This window comes from Pipistrellus hanaki (genome assembly GCF_964339955.1).
Source record: "Pipistrellus hanaki genome assembly, chromosome: 14".
NCBI lineage: Eukaryota > Metazoa > Chordata > Mammalia > Chiroptera > Vespertilionidae > Pipistrellus > Pipistrellus hanaki.
In genome coordinates, this window is record NC_140516.1 from 13,600,232 (window position 1) to 13,618,761 (window position 18,530).

Sequence of the window (18,530 nt, forward strand, 5' to 3'; positions counted from 1 at the left end):
AGGACTCCACCAAACTCTGACAGCTTTGAAGATGGAAGGAGGGTGGGGGCACAAGACAAAAAATATAGGTGGCCTTTAGAAGCAGGGAATGCCATTTATCTACTAGAAAAAAAAGGGGGGGGATGTGAAGGGGAGGGAATTAGGGATGATCTCAGTCCTACAAACACAAGGAACTGAATCTTGTCAACAACTCTGTGGGAATTTGATATAGCAGAAATAGAAAACTAATATAAACTCAGATGCTGGGTCCCTTGGACTGGCGATTTGAGGCAGTGAGGAAAAGAACAGATATTTCTGATCATACAGTCTAGCAGGAAAGATAGACAAGCATTAAACAAGAATTAGGGTTAACACGTGACAATGAGGTGGCTCAGAGACATGAAAGAATTGAGCAAGAGGTTAGACAAAGGCCTTCCTAAAGAAGAGACCCAAAGGATGAGTGAGATTAGATGGGACCACGGGAGGGGCAGGTGGGAGAAGCTAGCATGGCAGAAGGAGAGGAGAACATGATACATTCAAGGGAAGGAGGAGGTACACATAACATGAAAGTGACAGTGATGTTAGAATATAGTTAAGAGCCCAATCCAGGAGAGATTTTTGGGCTATTTTTAAATTTTTGGATTTTTTTTTTTTTTTACTGGTCATTGGTAGTTACTGAAAAATTCTATGATTAGATTTACAATTTTAAAAAGTAACTTAGACTGCAGTATAAAAAATGGAGGAGGGGACAGAAGGTCCAGATTAGATGTAATTATTATAATAGCAGATCTGAGTTGGTTTGGTGGGTGTGTGGACACATTGAGGATGTAGGCTATATATTAAGACACAGAATCAATAGAATTTTGGATTCGTTGGTGTGAGAGAACTGCAGGACTCCAAATTCAGGCTGTGGAACTGAAGGAGCAGCCAGCCGGAGGCACGCCATTGGCTACCCTGGTAGGTCCCTGAGAGAATCAAGATGTTGCACGTTTGCTGACATTTGTTGGTGGTGTTGTGTGTGTTGTTTCTGGGCGGAGGGAGCAGGGCAAAGCTGATAAGCTGTTTTGGACATAAACTTTGAGAAGCCTGTGGGGCCTACAAATGGAAAAGTTCTGGAAGCATTTATATCTAAGGGTCTGGAGCTGAGGAGACACTAGGAAGCAAAGGGGGAAACACGGGGCCAAAGTCAGAAGTCTGGAGAAACATTTAGAGGATGGAGAGAGGCCAAGGAGCTAACAAAAGACGTGAAAGGAAGTGGCAGAGAGAGATTTCAGAGAATATATCACAGAAGCCAAAGAAAGAAAACACTTCAAGGAAAAAGGCTCTCAACAGGTCGAACATGGCCGAGAGGAGTATTCAGCATGGTCGGAAACATGTCCGTTAGATTTTGACAGAGCCTGAGAAGTGACCTTTAGATTTTCACTGCAGGGAGGCAACAAACCCAGGAGGGATTCCAGGTCTCCTGAGAGGGGGGCTGGTATTCGAACCCCTTACTGTATGAGGTGGTTTTCTTACTCTCCCAGCCACATCACAGCAGCCTTTCTCGGTGTCTAGTTTCAATGAGCTTCCACTTAGATTGATGCTGTAATTTTGAACTGTACACTTATCTTCGATTTGCTAATTTGAAAACACACATGCACACAACTCATCTGTAAGTAAGATTTAAGCACCCAGCAATCTGAGCAGCAGACACAAAATTTCATTTGGTATAATATCTAATACTTATGTGAAGCTAATTAAAGATAATTTGGTCTTAATGAGGCAAAGAGAATATAACAGTGTTCATTTCAAAGTAGGCTGATCCATGAAAGTCAAGTGAAATCACTTTCCAGTCCCAACACTTCCATAGACGTGAAGACTATCTGATGATTCCCACATTCATATCAGTCTTAGAATGATCCTTCAACATTTGTGGAATGTTTTATAGTCACTGATAATGTTCGTATCATTCTCTCACTAAATCCTTACAACAGCCCTGTGGATACAGGGTACAGATGTCACCTTCTGCATTTTACAGATATGGAAAACTGCAGTCGCACAGCTGGTGAGCAGAAGAGAACTGAAACACCACATTTGGGGCTCCTTGCACTATATACGTCACCTCGTGTCTTTTTTGTTTTTCATATTTTTATTGATTTCAGAGAGGAAGGGAGAAGGAGAGAGAGAGATAGAAACTTCAATGAGTGGCTGCCTCCTGCACACTACAAACTGGGGATCGAGCCCACAATCCAGGAATATTCCCTGACTGGGAATCAAACTGTGACCTCCTGATTCATAGGTTGACACTCAACTACTGAGCTACTCTGGCTGGGCCGCCTAGTGTTTTTACTTCCTGCAAACCCAAACCATTTTTCCAAAAGAACTTGCAGCAGAAAAAAACACAGGTGAAGAGAATACTGGCCATTTGTGATACTGCGTCATATTAAATATAGAAATATTTCTAATTGTCTTGATGATGTAAGCAGAAGGAAACATTTATTACTCATGTCTACGAAATCTAAGCGGAGTTTCAATGTGACATCATACAAATGGTACTTCAGGTAGAGGCGGCTAAGAACCGACAGGCACATGTGGGAAACACATTTCAGAACGATCCTGCATATGGGCTGCCATTTACATTTCCTTTTCCTGGTTTTAAACTGCTCTGGGTATTTTTTTTTCCACATAAACATCTTACATTAGTGATTCCTTTGAACACTACAAATGGTCTCCATTCAATCCTAGAACCAATGGACTCCACTGAGAGTGAAACAGTGGCCATTTCCATGAGACCAACGAGGCGTACAACCAACCTGAATTCCCGCTCAAGAAGCGGGACTGTGATGGGGGAACTCGCGCCATTATCACAGGGCACTGTGGAGCCATGCCAGGCGGCTTTGTTCCTTTCCCCCCAATAATAATCAAGAGGTCCAACTGGGCATTATAACCACAAGATCCCGTCCTCCTGAGCTCTCTAAGAAGAGCCATATTTTATTCTGAGCCTTCTATTCGAAGACTAACAAATAACAAAGTCCACTCATCTGATCTACCAGCTGAAGTAAATGCCTACAGTACATCTCCCCGAATTAGAAACAATGGTTCTTTTGACCAACATAGCTGTCTCCAGACTGGCACAATACTCAAGGGAAGATTAAGTGAACCTCAACAGTAGAGCCGGATCCCATTGCAGAGTCCAGAGAAGCACTCTGAGCCATCCTCTGTCCTAAACAAAGGAACATGATGACCCCAGGGCTTGAATTTCTGCCATGACCCATACCTCCACCCCAAAGCCTCTGGCTCTGTCTACCTGAAGGGAGGGGGAAAGACTGGAGCACAAAATGACTCTAGCTTCATAAGCCTTCTCGACAGTATCCTCCATCCATTCTTCTCCGTGTGTTTAAAAGAGAAAACAAGAGAGTATTTTTGAAAAAAGAAAACATAACACTATACCTACACACCCTGGAAAAGTAAGAAGCTTTGGAGGGAAAACAATTTCAGTGACCTCAAAGTATAAAGGAGATCAAAACTCTCCTTTGGCAGGCCTTCAATCTGGGAGAGACGAAGGGAGATTGATTACATCAGAACATCTAAGATCTGCCTGTTTAGAATTACACCTTTATACCCTGTGAAGGAGGCCTTGAAGTTATGATCTAGAAGATAATGATCTCGAATTCCTTATCAACTCAAGTAAGTGTATCACCAGGGGTAAGGAAATGTATAAAGGGAACTTTTCTTCCCACACTTACGTGCGTCTTTAATCTGTCTAGGTGCCCAGACAAATACATACTCATGAAATAAAATAGTGAAGGGTGCTGTTCAAGCACCACCTTAAAAATCGCAAAGGGTACACCCTAGACAAGTGAACACCTCTGAACTGATCAGGCAGCGAAACAAAAGAATAATTCACTCAAAGTGAGCCTCATGAGAAACCCAAAAGATAACTAAAGAGTCAGAACCGATGAGTGAGGCACTACCTCACCAGGCTAAAACAGAGAGATTGCAGGGCTGAAATTTATTAAACCGAACACACAGATAATGTTTCCCTGCCCTTTGTCACTCTCCGTGATAACATGGGCAGGTAAGAGGATTTAATGAATCGGCAGGGCCCATCAAAAAGACTGTCAGAATGCATTTTTCAAGCAGAGTTTGAAATGTCTTATTTCCAAGGCTCCCCCTCCAAGTGAGATCCTGAAGCTGCTGAATCACATGGAGCCCATCAAGTTCAACCTTCCTAAGGGGAAGAAGCATCATTACACAGCACTGTCATGCCTCAGTGTGAAGCATTTCCTCCATCCAAGCATCGAGCAGCTGCCAAAAGCGGTGATGAGATTTTAAATTACTTGCAGCAATTAAGGGCAATATCAAATATGCCGAATTATAACAATGGCTGGCATTTATATATAGCACACTGGCCAGAGTTGTTGTAGGCCCTCTGCTAGGCTGTTTACTTGTGTCCTCTCCTTTAATTCCCACAAAACCCAAGAGGCAGGTGGTAATGTTGCCAGATTTTCTAATGAGGAAAAGGAGGCTCAGAATGGTTGAGGAATTACCTCAGTGAAGAGGAGCTAGGCTATTTCTGGCTCTCCAGTTTGCTCTTAACCACTATATGACACTGACTTCCTAAAAGAAAATATGTTATGGTGTTTGGCAGGTTTGTTTTTTTTTAAAGATAACTATAACTACAGAAATAGTAGTTGGTTATGAATTTTAAAATATCACTTTGGGGGGGGAGTTTCAGTAAGCTGGAAGAAAATTTAAAGACTAACACAAGGATTAATTTTAAAAATCCAATAAATGCCACTCAACCTGTTGATATGTATGTACCTGTGTTTAAGTATGTGTATGTGTGAATACAAAACATATAACCATATACACATCTCCGTTAGATAACTGTCACCAGCTGAAGAAGGAAGACTGGCTCTTAATGTAAAACAAATTATTTTAATGTAAAAAGTTAGACTTTTAGTTTTTATTATAAAACTAGAGATGTGGTCTTCAAATGTTGAGAAAAAGGCAGAAGTGAGAGTCACCTTGAAAGCATATGGGGATCCTGCCATTTGCCAGCGGTCCAGTGTCCCTGCCCAGCATGCCTTGATTTCAACATCACCTTCTACAAAGACCATTCTTTTCCTACCTAATTCTAGGCAATTTTAATTCCTTTCATGTCTGATTTCTTGATTCTATCATTGCAATTTCCAGAATACTGTCCCTTTCAGTCATAGAGTTGTGATGTAATACTATATTTCACCAGTAGGTGTCATGAACTGAAACACTAGCTATCCTAGCTCAAATATCTCTTAATTGAGACTTCAGGTTATAGAAAACACATGATTCCAGCTTGAAAACTTAGAATTCTCCTCCTTGAATCTGCCTGCAAAGTAGAATACTCTACATTGAATTACCAATGCTAGTATGAAATGAAAGCTTAATTATAAATATTAATATAAGTTATATAAACATATATAACTTTATGCCAATGCTAATATATTCACACTTTTTCCCCCTCTATCTGTAATTACTTATAAAAACTTAAAATATATGCTATTACCAAATAATTTCTTCAAGTAACAAATACAGTTTTGCCTGGTCAGTGTCTCAGTGGTTGAGCATCAGCCTATGAACCAGGAGTTCATGGTTCAATTCCAGGTCAGGGCATTGTGGGGCTCAATCCCCAGTTGGGGGCATGCAAGAGGCAGCTGATCAAAGATTCTCATCATTGACATTTCTATCTCTCTCTCTCCCTCTCCCTCTCCCTCCCTCTTTGGAATTAAAAAAAAAAAAAAGTCTTTAAGAAATAAATACAGTTTTGAAAGAGATAAATAGCATGTAGCTATAATAGGGAGTCATTGTACACATATAAAAAAAAAAAAAAACCACACCAACTTACCACTACTGCCACAGTCTGCACAAGAAAGGAGTTCTTCTGGTTTCTTTTCGCGATTTGATTCTTTAGTCCCCAAACAGAAGCTACATATTGGAATGGGATCAGCACGGGGCTATAACAATTAAAATGAAAAAAATATTGTTAGTCTTCCAAAATTAAGAGCAAAACATTAAAGTCAAAAGCTGCTTACATATTTCTTTAACAAATAAAAACTTCTCAATAAGGTGTCCAAATCAGCATTTTTCTGGTGATAAAATAAATCTTTACAGTTATCTGATACTAAAGAATTTATTGCCTAAAGGTTTTTAAGTGTAATACGTAAGATTTAGAAGTAATTTTTATTAAACCAATGAAATTACATATATATATATAAAAGCCTAAGTGACTATTACAACCAAACAACCAGTCACTATGACATGCACTGACCACCAGGGGGCAGATGCTCAATGCAGAAGCTGCCCCCTGGTGGTCAATGTGCTCCCACAGCCAACCTCCTGGGCCAGCCAACCTCCTGCGGTCCCTCCCTCCAAGGGACCCCACCTGTGCACGAATTTGTGCACTGGGTCTCTAGTATATCATATAACTTTCCATTAATGAACATTAAGGATTCATTTGAAATCTTGTATCATTTCCATAACCTATATGCCTATAATAAGTTGATTCATCTATGTATTCAGTATTCGAGATTACAAATTATCATGTACTTAGGTCTGACTGTTTAGCTGAATTTTATCAAATGTTTTAGTGCAGGTTAGTGTTATTCATTCTCTCTCTCTCTCTCTCTCAACTCAATCAATTTTTAAAAAGTAAACCATATCATGCCACATAAAGGAAATAAATTCTCAGTCTATGACATTCCCACTTTAATAAAAGAAATAACAAAACATTTGTCTAACCCCCTAGGACCCTTTAATTCTCACTAAGGAAAATGCTTTGAACAATGTATAAATCTGCATACATTTTGTGTCTCCACTGTTATTTATGACTCCCAGCAATACTAGTATTCCCATCCATATGAATAGTTGACTGTGCCTACAGATCTGGTCACATTTATTTTGAACAACCAAAACTGTATGAAAACTAAATTTTTTTGCATATTCCAAGCCTTCACACATGTCTGCCAGCCATCTGAATGCAACTATAATGTATTTATATTTAAATCTTTTGAATCAAAGATTCGGGGCAAGAAAACTTAGTATAAGCACAAAATTTTTAATGTAAATTTAAAACAAGATTTTGCTAGGTCTTTCTAAATATACATCAGCATAGAATAAACATCATTTGTTCAGTTTACTCTATCCCAAATGCCTTAATACATTGCCTGATGCACAGTAGGCACACAAAAAATATTTGCTAATGGCATAAATGAAAGAAACATATGCTAGTTTAACAAAAAAAAACAACACTCATCTCAAAGAAAATATTTCAAATGCTTACAATGATTCCAACAAATGTCCTGGTTCACCGTGACAACATGTCCTCAAACACCAGAATCTGTCTTGTAACCAAGCATTTACAAAATTGTTAAATAGGACTGTTAATTTTATCTTACAATATAAGTGTTCATCGTTTTGCCCTTATTTTCAGTGTAAGGTGTTCTTTCAATATGCCCAGGCTTTACTTTCTGAGGTAGCTATGCAAATGTGCTTTTGAGGCGTTGGTTTAAAAAAAGTATAATACAGTTTGAATTCGAAAAACAACAAAAAAGACAAGCTACAATAAATTGGTCACTGACTCCAGCCACAAATTTTTAAATGCCAGATAATCAGCACGGCATAATTATGGATCCATAGTTATTACTTGCAACTGCTCAACTGCAGTACCTTGGGAACACTTTTGTTCCTTTAAATAGCAATTAAAAGAACAATCTGGTTTTAAAATGACAACATTCCCCTGATAGATTCTAGCTGAAACCCGGTCCTTGTACTAATGGGATTCCTGCTTTCATTTGATATAACAATGCTCAAGCCATTGCTGCCATCCTTGCCGTGATAAATAATTTACAAAATGTCACATATCATTCATGCAATGAAACAAATCCAAACCTGCAATCCCATTTTTCTTTCCCCGATGAATTTTTAGCTGCAAGAAAGACATGGCCATCAGCCAGCATTCATGCTCATTTTTCGTTTTTAACTAAAGGTAACACAAAGGACAAAGGTTGCTAGTAGTTCATGGCCAGAAAGACTGATGTCCCACACTCTGCCCAATAATAGAAAGCATAGATGCTATCACTTCACGCTACATTCAAGTGTGAGCCCCACCACGCTGATGAATGCCCACTGCCATTTATTTTAGGGATAACTATCTCACAATACTCTATAAAACCACTGCATTATACAGAAATGTCTGCCCTGCTGAATTATTGATAATTCAAAGCACTTTTTGCTAACCTCAGTACAGCCAAGTCTAATTAACTTTAAAAAATTGTCACTTGTATGGAATGAAACTTTTACAGTAATACATGTAAATGGGTCACGGAATTATTATGATTCACTATTCTCAATCAGACTACATATAAACTGTTTCAAAAATAATCCCCGGTAATAGATTCAAATGGATTGCAATCAGAAAGAGGTCTGAATACAAGGCAACTCGATTCTCTGCAAGTTCGCTACAGACAAATCTTATTTAAGAAGCCTGGAAATGTCTCCCAATTCCTAATTCCTTTCTTGGAAATGTCACAATGTTGCCCAACCTGTTGATCACATTTTCTTATCTTCATGCCTGAATAGTTCAAGCTAAACTGGAGAATTAACACCCATGAACAGGCTTACCCTCTGCAGAGGGCTTCGAAGCACCTCCTCCACATCTCTCATGGAATGGTCGTGGGGGAGCGGCTGGGGTAGAGGCTGCTCACACACCATCTCATTTAGTCACCTTAACAGCCCTGCCGTGAATTATATTATTGCACACTCATTTTAGGCAGGAAATTGAGGATCTGAGATGTTAGGTAACTTTCCTAAAGTTGCACAGACTCAACTGTGGAGCTGGGATTTAAACACGGTCTGTCTTCTCTAACAGCCATTCCTCACCTCTACTACCCATCACCCCCCTTTTCTCCTCTCAGGAAAACTGATACTATCTTTCTATCAGTGGCAATAACTCTTTACGTATATTTGCTAAAAGTCTTTTCCTGTTAATTTCTATTATCAATGGCATAGGGTCTTGAAACTGTTTAAAAAAAAAACAAAAAACCATTAACATGTGGTAGATTATTGATTACAATGGAGAAAGGTACCATTACAATGGTCAAATCTGACAGACATCGCCTTCACCCAGTGGCTGCACCCACCACCAATGTGGGACAAACAGATGCCATGCGCCCCCGAGCATTACACTGAAGGATACAGCACTGCCTGTGCGGTCTTCTCCCTGGAAACATTCGCCCTGCATCTAATCATTAGGAAACAATCAGGCGATTCCAAACTTGGGGACCTTCTGTAAAGCAACTGGCCAGGATTTTCCAAAAAATGTCAACGTCATGTAGGCAACTAAAGTGGCATGAAAACCAAATACAACTCATGATCCCTGCTTGGGTTCTGATTTTTAAAAATACCCATAGCTATAAAGAACATAATTTGGATAATGATGGAAATATGCACTAAATGACAGTATATAAGCTAGATATAACAATGTTGAGTCAACATAATTGGGATTATATAGGAGAACATCCTATAGCATTCTTATAGGAGCTGCATGCTAAAATATTTTAAAGTGCCATAATATCTACAATTTCAGTTCAAATGACACAGGGGAAACACCTGTGTGTGTATGTGTGTGAGCGTGCGAGTGCGTGTAGAGAGGGAGAGAGAAAGCAAACATGGCTCAATGTCAACAGTTGGTGAATCTATAAAGGGTACTTCGGTATCTTCATTATAGTATTCTTGCCACTTTTCTGCATGCTTGCAATTTTCCAAACAATAAGTTGAGGGGAAAAGAATGCCCCTCCATTATTAAAATAAATAAATAAATAAATAAATCGATCCTAGAATAAATGATTATATGGTTGGACTACATGCATCTATAAAATAAATCAATCTAATGCATTACCAATTCACAGAAAATACAGAGGACAGAGGAAGGTGTGGATGTAGTATACAGCAGAGGGATGCAGTACCCAAACTCTCCAGGGCAAACAACTCAGTTTCATCAACGAAGAAATAAAAAGGGAGACAGTGAGTAAGCAAGGCTTTTCAGCCAATCACAATGCACGTTCCTTATCTTGACCATGACTTTTTACAAATTAAATTATGAAACTAAACAAAAGTGCATCACCTACTGGGAGACCTGGGGCTAGTTAGCCTTGAAGAACCTATTGGGAGGGGGCAGCTGTATGTCTTTCTGCAGGGGGAAGGCTCTGCTTTGTTTCCTATGGGCACAAAATTTGGATGAACAGGGGTGATTACAAAGGGTTAAATTTTCAACAGAGTTGGCCAGCAACAGAAAGAATTGTGTGGCTTTTTCTTTTGTTGCCTTTATTAATGTACTAGTGGCTCAGTGCATAAAATTTGTGCGGGGGGGGGGGGGGGGGGAGTGGTTTCCTCAGCCCAGCCTGCACCCTCTCCAATTGGACATTCTTCTCACAATATGGGACCGTTGGCTCCTAAATGCTCACCTGACTGCCTGCCTGATTGCCCCTAATCCCTCTGCCAGCTTGATCTCTCCCTAACTGCCCCCCTCTGCAGGCCTGATCACCTCTAACAGCCCTGCCTGTTGACCTGATTGCCCCTAACTGCCTCTGCCTCGGCTCCCACCACTATGGCTTTGTCTGGAAGGAAAGTCGGACTGCAGGACTGACTTCCAGTATTTAGTCATCTTTTCGGTCGTTTTGGACGTTACAGACCATATATATATATATATATATATATATATATATATATATATATATATGTATGTATATGTATATGTATGTATGTATATATACATACATATATATACACACACATACATATATATATATGTGTGTGTGTGTGTGTTTATTTCATTTTTTAAATTGCAGCTAAAATATACATAACATAAAATTTACCCCCTTAACCACTGTTAAGTACACGGTTCAGTGGCATTATGCACATTCGCCTTATTGTACAACAATCATCACCACCCATCTCCAGTAATTTTTCGTCTTCCCAAACTAACACCTTGTCCCCATTAAACACTAACTCCCCATTCCCCCTTCTCTCAAGTCCCAGGCAACCACCCTTCCATTTTCTGTCTCTGAGTTTGATTCCTTTGGGTACCTCATTTAAGGGAAAGCACACAGTCTTTGTGGAATGGATCATCCTGAGGCAGCTGGAGGGCCCAGGAATCAGAAGACCAAGAAGAGGCTGACTGGCTCCTTCAGGACAGGGAGGATGCCCCAGCCAAGGAGCCTCACACACACTGGGGATCTGGGGCCCTTCAAAGGTCCTGTCCAGATTAAACACTTCAATGGTTTCATGGCTGGATAATCTCTAAGGCCTCTCCCAGCTCAGCTGTAATTTTTTATTGATCCTATTATACTTAAAAGACATTTTAAGAGTCTTGAGGACCCTTGACCACAAAATTAAATAGCCTTTTAAGACAAGGCACTTTTGAAGAAGTTTTATATTTGCTTATGGTTACTTCTGTTTCTGCCATGAAGGAAACATGCTTGTTAGTCTTGTTAATCTAAGTAATTGGACAAAAATAAATGAACTCCTGCACTCAATCAGAGCCAGGGGTCTCCAGGCTCACGTTCTCTTTCTAACAATCGCACAAAACAGAGGTTTGGTCTCTATTCACAATGATCAGGGATATCGCCCCTTTTTTCCATAGTCCTTCCCACAGATTCATCTCCTCACGTCATCTACAACTTTCTTGAATCCACTCATAAAACATACATTTTAGTCATTGCAAGTGTTAGAAATAATTCAGCATTTTTCATTCATCTATTCATACTTGTATCGTGGAAAGACCTAGATTTAAGTTCTGTCCTCGCCTCAGGTCTTCACGTTTGTAAAAGGCCACAATAGTTAGTGTCCATGTTGTTTAGCTCCAGGGCTGCTCAAGTTCAAAGGTGAGTGTGTGTGAAGTGCTGTGTAAACTATAAAATTCTAGTCAAATATTGTTATGATGATTGCAAAATTCACTTTAGCTATTAAAACAAAAAGCACAAACAACGTCAAGTCCATAATAAGTAAAGATCAGCACAAATGAATTGTTCTGGAGTTTGGAATTACTCCATAAAAGACTTTGATTCTGGGAGATCCCATGATAAATATTAATTTTAGAGGGCTTTTTCTTTCTAATGGGTTAATCAGGGAGTACAGGAACAGGGTATAAAGTGTCTCCATGAGAACCAAGAGGCCTGTAACTGATTTAATAAAAGGAAAGCTCAATGTAAAAGGAAAGGAAAAGGTGTCAAAGGAAGAAAAGCACAAACAAATGTGAAATTGTAAATGAGCAATACCACAAAATGAACAAAGGATTCACAAATCTGAGAACCAAACAGTTCATCTTTGGAGAGTGTTCCCTACCTCTAGCTCCAACAGCTCACTCAATGACTCCAAAACAAGTTGTATGAAAGAGCTGTTTTAAGACTCTTTTTTATGTCTCTCTTTAATTTGCACCCCTTTACCATTCTGTATTTAAATCTGAAGTTAAAGTAATGCTTTGCCATTTACTGAAACGCTTTTCTCAAGTGTCTCACTTGTGCCAAACACAAACCCCGGGAGCCAAGGCTGGGGGCTCTGTCTGTCTCCGTTTTACAGGTAAGTGCAATGCCTCCATAGGATCACACGGCTATTAAGCCTGCTGACTGCTAGCCCTCTACTCTTTCTCACACACACACACACACACACACACACCATGGTTGGTTTCTCATTTTGTTTGGAGCTGGATTCAGATACCACATTATCAGAGACGCTATCCCAGGCCACTCGCTCTGAAATGGCACCAGTGTCACTCTGGATCCTCCGAGCCTTGCTTTATTTTTTCTGCATAACAGTCATCGCTATCTACCATATTATGTATCATTTATTTGTCTTATTTCATTTCATTTAATTAAACTACAGAATCTCCATTAGGAGGGCAGAGACTTTGATCGTTGCAGTAGCTGCAGCCTCTAAGTACACTTGTTGAATAAATGAATGAACACATGGACAGTCTGACTGCTTTCAGGTCAGCAACTGGTTCCTCTGGTTCAACAGGTCCCAAAATAGTGACTAGTTTCTTTACTTTAATATATATCCTTGATGACTACAAGACATGCGAAGCAACCATGGATGGCACAGTGGGTTCCATCGCCGTCTAGTCTGAAGGTCTTTGTTCTATTCTGGCTCTTTCTAATGATTGACACTTATGTCTGAAAATAATTGTCCTTCCCTGTGTATAATCTGACAAGACAGAACGAAAAACTTTAAATCAGCTGGGAGGAAAATGATCTCACCACAAGTATTAACTGTGAAGGCTCACTCAGTAAGAGTCACAATAGGCTGCAGGTAAGGCAGATTTGGGGCCACGCCCAGTTCCCGCCCGCCCCCCCCCCCCCGCCCCCCCCTTCCCTTTCAAGAAAGAATTCTACAAGTAAAAAAATAAAAGAAGTCAGGGAAGGTAAATACACTGTAGTGAGAGTAACAAAATGATAACAAGAGCGTGAATCTGCTAAATCTATTTTTAAAATATCTTATGAACTTTGGTGCTTTATTAGCAACAAATATTTTCCACAAACTGCACAACTGATACCAGTGGGACAACAGAGGCTGCAGACTGTCCGTGTTGTTTGAGGGTCACGTACTCTGTGTGGGTTTTTTTCTTTGCCACTTCAGCACTCTACTTGACACTTATCTAATAAGAACTAGACTTCATTTCTTGCCACTTAACCCACTTATTCAACTGCTGTCAGTCTGAGCAGATCAAGCAGGCTGCTAATGAGGACACAGTTCACACTCAGGCTTTTCCTTTATAGCAATCTGCTCAGATGTGGTCTTTGGAAACACACTCACTCTCAAAGTAGAGACTTCCTGTGACGATCTGCACGGTCTTGTTTTTCAAAAGCATTATCTTGGTCCCATCGGTGTGAGCTGTGACCGCGGTCAGTGCAGCCGCGCCTCCCAGGAAGGCCTGGTACCCTGGCCCAGCGGGCCCTCCAGGGCACAGAATGTTCACCGCACGCCTGTCGCCATTTTCTCTGCACCCACGTACCTTTCATTTCATCCCAAGGCTAGTCTCACAAGCCCGTCATGAATTCTGACCTAAATAGATGCCAAAATAATTTTTCCCAGAAGATAACCGGAGATGTATACTTATCATAAGGCTTTTCACAAGCAACAATGTCACGCTAATTTTACTCTCGCCATATAGGTCTTTATTGTATCACCTCTGCTGCTCATTATACTTCTCTGTGGGTAATGGGTTCTGTGAGGGAGCACTGGCTCGGGACTGAGTCTCTGTATGGCTCTGGACGAAAAGGATTTACTGTCGCTGATGGATGGAGATCTGGAGTGTGACTGCTGTATTTTACCACCTGTCACAGCGAAGAGGGCTCCCTGTTTCTTAAAAGCGACAACAAGTAGATTAAATATAATAAAATAAAGATATCTAAAAGCATCCCTATCCAGCTCCATAATCTTTTTTTCATTTAAAAAATAACTGGGAAGCAAAAACAGTGTCAATGACCACCTACTGGGAAAGTCCCACCATCAAAGTACAAAACGATAAAAGCTTAGCCACAAAGAACTCGGAGGAGGAGGAAGACTTTCTGAGAACGTGAGCCACACGGATATCAATTGTGTGGGGCTAATTGAAATGCTCAGACGGCATCCTGTGGTCTAGAACTTGTTCTAATTAGGCAGGTGTGCCATTTGTGAGTGCTGATGAAGGAAAGCGCTCCGGCTTTTGGAAGGAAACGAATCTAAGCCTGTTCCCTGCGTTGAACAATAGCGTCTCATTTGTCTTTTTTGCTGAGGAGGGAGGAGGGAGAACAGATAATGAGACAAAACTACCTTCCCAGGGTCTTTAATTTCTTATCTGGACAGGGACGTGGCTTTTTAAGATTTCATTTGAAAAATCTCTCCTCCACCCCTCCTATTTGAAAATTGCAGATACCGAATTTATCTTCTTAAGAGGGATCAAAGTCTGATTCAACACAGCTGGAAATTCAACACATGGTTACAGTAAGTCTGCTTAGGATTCACAAACTATTCTCTTTGGCAAGCATGTCACAATATTAGCAAATAATATAAACCTTACTCTAGGTTTTGAAAAATAAAAAATTGTAAAACAATTCATATTCAAGTGTCACAGATCGGTAATAGTTTGTTTTTTCTTTCTTTTATGTTTAGAGTAGTTTTAGGTTCACAGCAACTGAAAGTACAGAAATTTCCCATATACCACCTCCACTGCCACACATCTCTCACCAGTGGTACATGTGTGAAATGAGGAACCCACCCTGACACCCAAAGTCCACAGTTCACATTAGGGTTCTCTCTTGACATTGTACAGTCTATGGATTTGGACAATCTTATGATGGACACATTTTTCACTAATCTAAAAAAAAAAAAAAAAAATCCCAGTGCTCTCTCTAATCATCTCTCCCTCCCCTTCTAAGCCCTGGCTACCACTGATCTTTTTTTTACTGTATCCGTAGGTTTTGCCTTTTCCAAAATGTCACATAGCTGTAATCAAACAGCTGGCTTCCTTGGTTGCCCGAGGCATTTGTTTTGATCTAGATGTGATGCCTACAACCTAGACATTCTCATTACCAAGTCCACCAAGAGGAACCTGCGTTAACTGTCCAGAGAAGACACAGGCAACTGAATTGATTGCAATTAGATCCAAACATAGAAGTAGAACATAAAGAGTTGAGATATAGGGACGTGGATATTAACAAGCTAGAAAAGTCATATATCAGTCACTTTCTCAATAACATCACTACCACCTCCCTGACAGGCTTCTGCATTCACCGGGATCTAATGGCAGTTGAAATGCTCCGCACTATCAGATAAGTCACTAATATTTACTAAGTAGAATATAATCCTCTGGGAGGAGTGCCTGCCCTCCCAGAACCAACCAAAGTATGTGATTCCATTACCACTCGCAATTCGCAATTGCCCTGTGGACACATGAACTATCTTATGGACAGAATCTCCATGCCCTTCAGATGTCTGCTGCTGTGTTCCTCCCTTTCAGCGTACCTTTGACCCTTTCAATTAAAATAGTCATAAGCATTAGGAAAAGAGGATTTGCTTGGGTAATTACCACCACAATGTCAGGAGCTCTGACCTTGCTTTTTGGACTCTGCCCTAAACTTCTTTGAGGGGGCAATTCTAGGTCTATGAACGCTTTAGGCCAGGCACCATCCCAGCTCTTAAATGCACCTCGCTGGTGACACTGCTCTCGGTGCTCCGGCATCACTGCAGGCAGTTCGGGGCCTGCACACATCAGCCCCTCCCCGACTAATGCAATGCCAGCCACAGCAGAGCCCGGAAGAGAAACACCAGATGCGACAGGCTTTCCCCCCACGGCAAGGATTTTTAAGCTCAATTTCCCAGAGCTTTAAGAGTCTACAGAAGCCTACTAACGCATATATAGAAGGTGAAAGAAAAAGCTCTTTATTTTTGTGAAATCAATTTTTGGGGGCATATTTTTAATCAAAGCTTAGTACACTGTGAGCTCTTTGAAGGAGATACTTGTTTGGTTCATCTTTACCACACATAATAAAGAACTTAAATGTTTGAAAAATATTTGTTGACTATATAACTGTAACATTATTTCTCATACTTGGTACTTTCTCATTTTCTAAATTACATTCTAAGTATATAAATGGCAAATAAAAAGATAATAATAGGACACCATATGGTTAAGAGGGAAATAAACACTTTAAATGTTTGCCCATTTAGATCCTACTTACATTTCTTAAATTATAAAATATATATATAACATAAACTGTACCAGCATTTTAATCATTTTTAAGTGTAAAGTTCAGCGGAACTAAATACATTCACCCTGTTATACACTAAGTTAAAGTATATTTTAAAGAGTTTTGAATAAATGCATATACTCACGTAACCCACATCTCTACCAAGAACATTCCATAACCAGAAAGTTCTCTCCTGCCCTTTCCCAGTCAAGAGAGCTCACTCTCTTCCCACGTAACTACTCTCATTTCTGCCATCATATTAGTACTTGGGTTTATCTCTTCTCAAATTTCATCAATGGAACCAAACACTGAATTCTTTTGTGTGGGGCTTCTTTCACTCATCATGTCATATTCATTCATATTGTCACATATATCAAGAATGCATTTCTTTCAATTAGAACAGCATTTGATTGTAAAATATGCAATGTTTGTTTATTCCCTCTATAGTTGATCAGCGTTTAAGCTGTTTTCGGTTTAGGGCTAAAATGCATAAAATTGTTTTGAACATTCTTGTAGAAGTTTTTTTTTGGATATGTGTTTCCATCTCTTTTGAGTAAATTACCTGGGAGTGGAACTGCTGGGTCATAAGGGAGATAGAGGTTTAACTTTATTAGAAACCTCAAGCTAGGTAAATTAAAAAATATTAAGTAAAAAAATATTAAAATGCTGCCCTGGTTGGATAGCTCCATTGGTTAGAGCATTGTCCCACTATGCTAAGGTTGCTGGTTCGGTCCCTAGAGATACCAATGAATGCACAAATAAGTGGAACAATAAATTAATGTCTCTCTCTATGAAATCCATTTTTTTTTTTAATTTGTCTTACCCAGTTTGGCTCAATGGATAGGGCTCCGGACTGTGGACTGAATGGTCCCAGGTTCAATCGGTCAAGGGATTGTATGTATAGGCTGCAGGCTTGATCCCTAGCATCCCTGGCCCTGGTGGGGGGAAGTGCAGGAGGCAATCAACTGATGTGTCTCTCTCACATTGGTGTTTCTCTCTCTAACTCTCCCCCTCCACTCCACTCTAAAATAATCAATGGAAAAACATACTCAGGTGAGGATTATCAACAACAAAATTAAACCAATAAATATTGCTTGCATCTAGATAAATCCCTCTCTGGATAAACTTGCAATATATTATTTTTTATACTACTTCTGGATTTGACTTCCTAATATTTTAAAGATTCTTAGGCTTATATTCAGGAGAAATATTACTCTATAGTTTCCCTCTTTTTACAATATCTTTGGTTAATTTTGGAATTGGGATGTTTCCTCTTCTTCCTCAAACAATGTATCTAACATTTGTATTAGAGAGTTTTTGATAGATTTCATCATTAAAGTTGTTCGCTACTGGAGCCTGGAGTTTTCTTTCAGCACAGTTTTAAATTATGAATTCAGTTTCTTTAGAAGATACAGAGCTATTCAGATTATCTTGTGGGTGTCAGCTGTGATAACTTGAGCATTCAAGGAATTTTTCCATTTCATCTTAATTACCCCCTTTATTGGCATAAAATTGCCATAATATTTCGTTATTATTCTTTTTATGTGTTCAATGCTATTTCTTCTCCAATTCCTGGTATTGTAGTAATCTTGGTTTCCCCCTTTTTAAATCAGGCTAGCTAAAGATTCCTGAATTGTATTGATGTTTTCCAAGAACTGGCTCTTGATCTCCCCTATGTACTTTCAATGTTCTTTATTTGCAGAAAATGTTCATTCTGATGCAGAAACCTGATTTGTTACCATCATCACTATCATTATTACTATTTTTCTAACACAACAGCCATGTGGCTATTCAGAGTGACACTGTTCC

At 39.7% G+C, this 18,530-nt stretch overlaps 1 protein-coding gene across 7 annotated transcripts in view; it reads right to left on the minus strand.

The window, feature by feature from the left end:
• KAT6B (lysine acetyltransferase 6B) overlaps positions 1–18,530 on the minus strand; it is a 176,346-nt gene that overhangs the window by 60,223 nt on the left and 97,593 nt on the right. For all 7 annotated transcript variants that reach the window (XM_084904835.1, XM_084904837.1, XM_084904834.1 and 4 more), the window contains one exon: positions 5,846–5,954. In XM_084904835.1, coding sequence (XP_084760961.1) covers positions 5,846–5,954 — 109 coding nt within the window. The remainder of the gene's footprint in view (positions 1–5,845; positions 5,955–18,530) is intronic.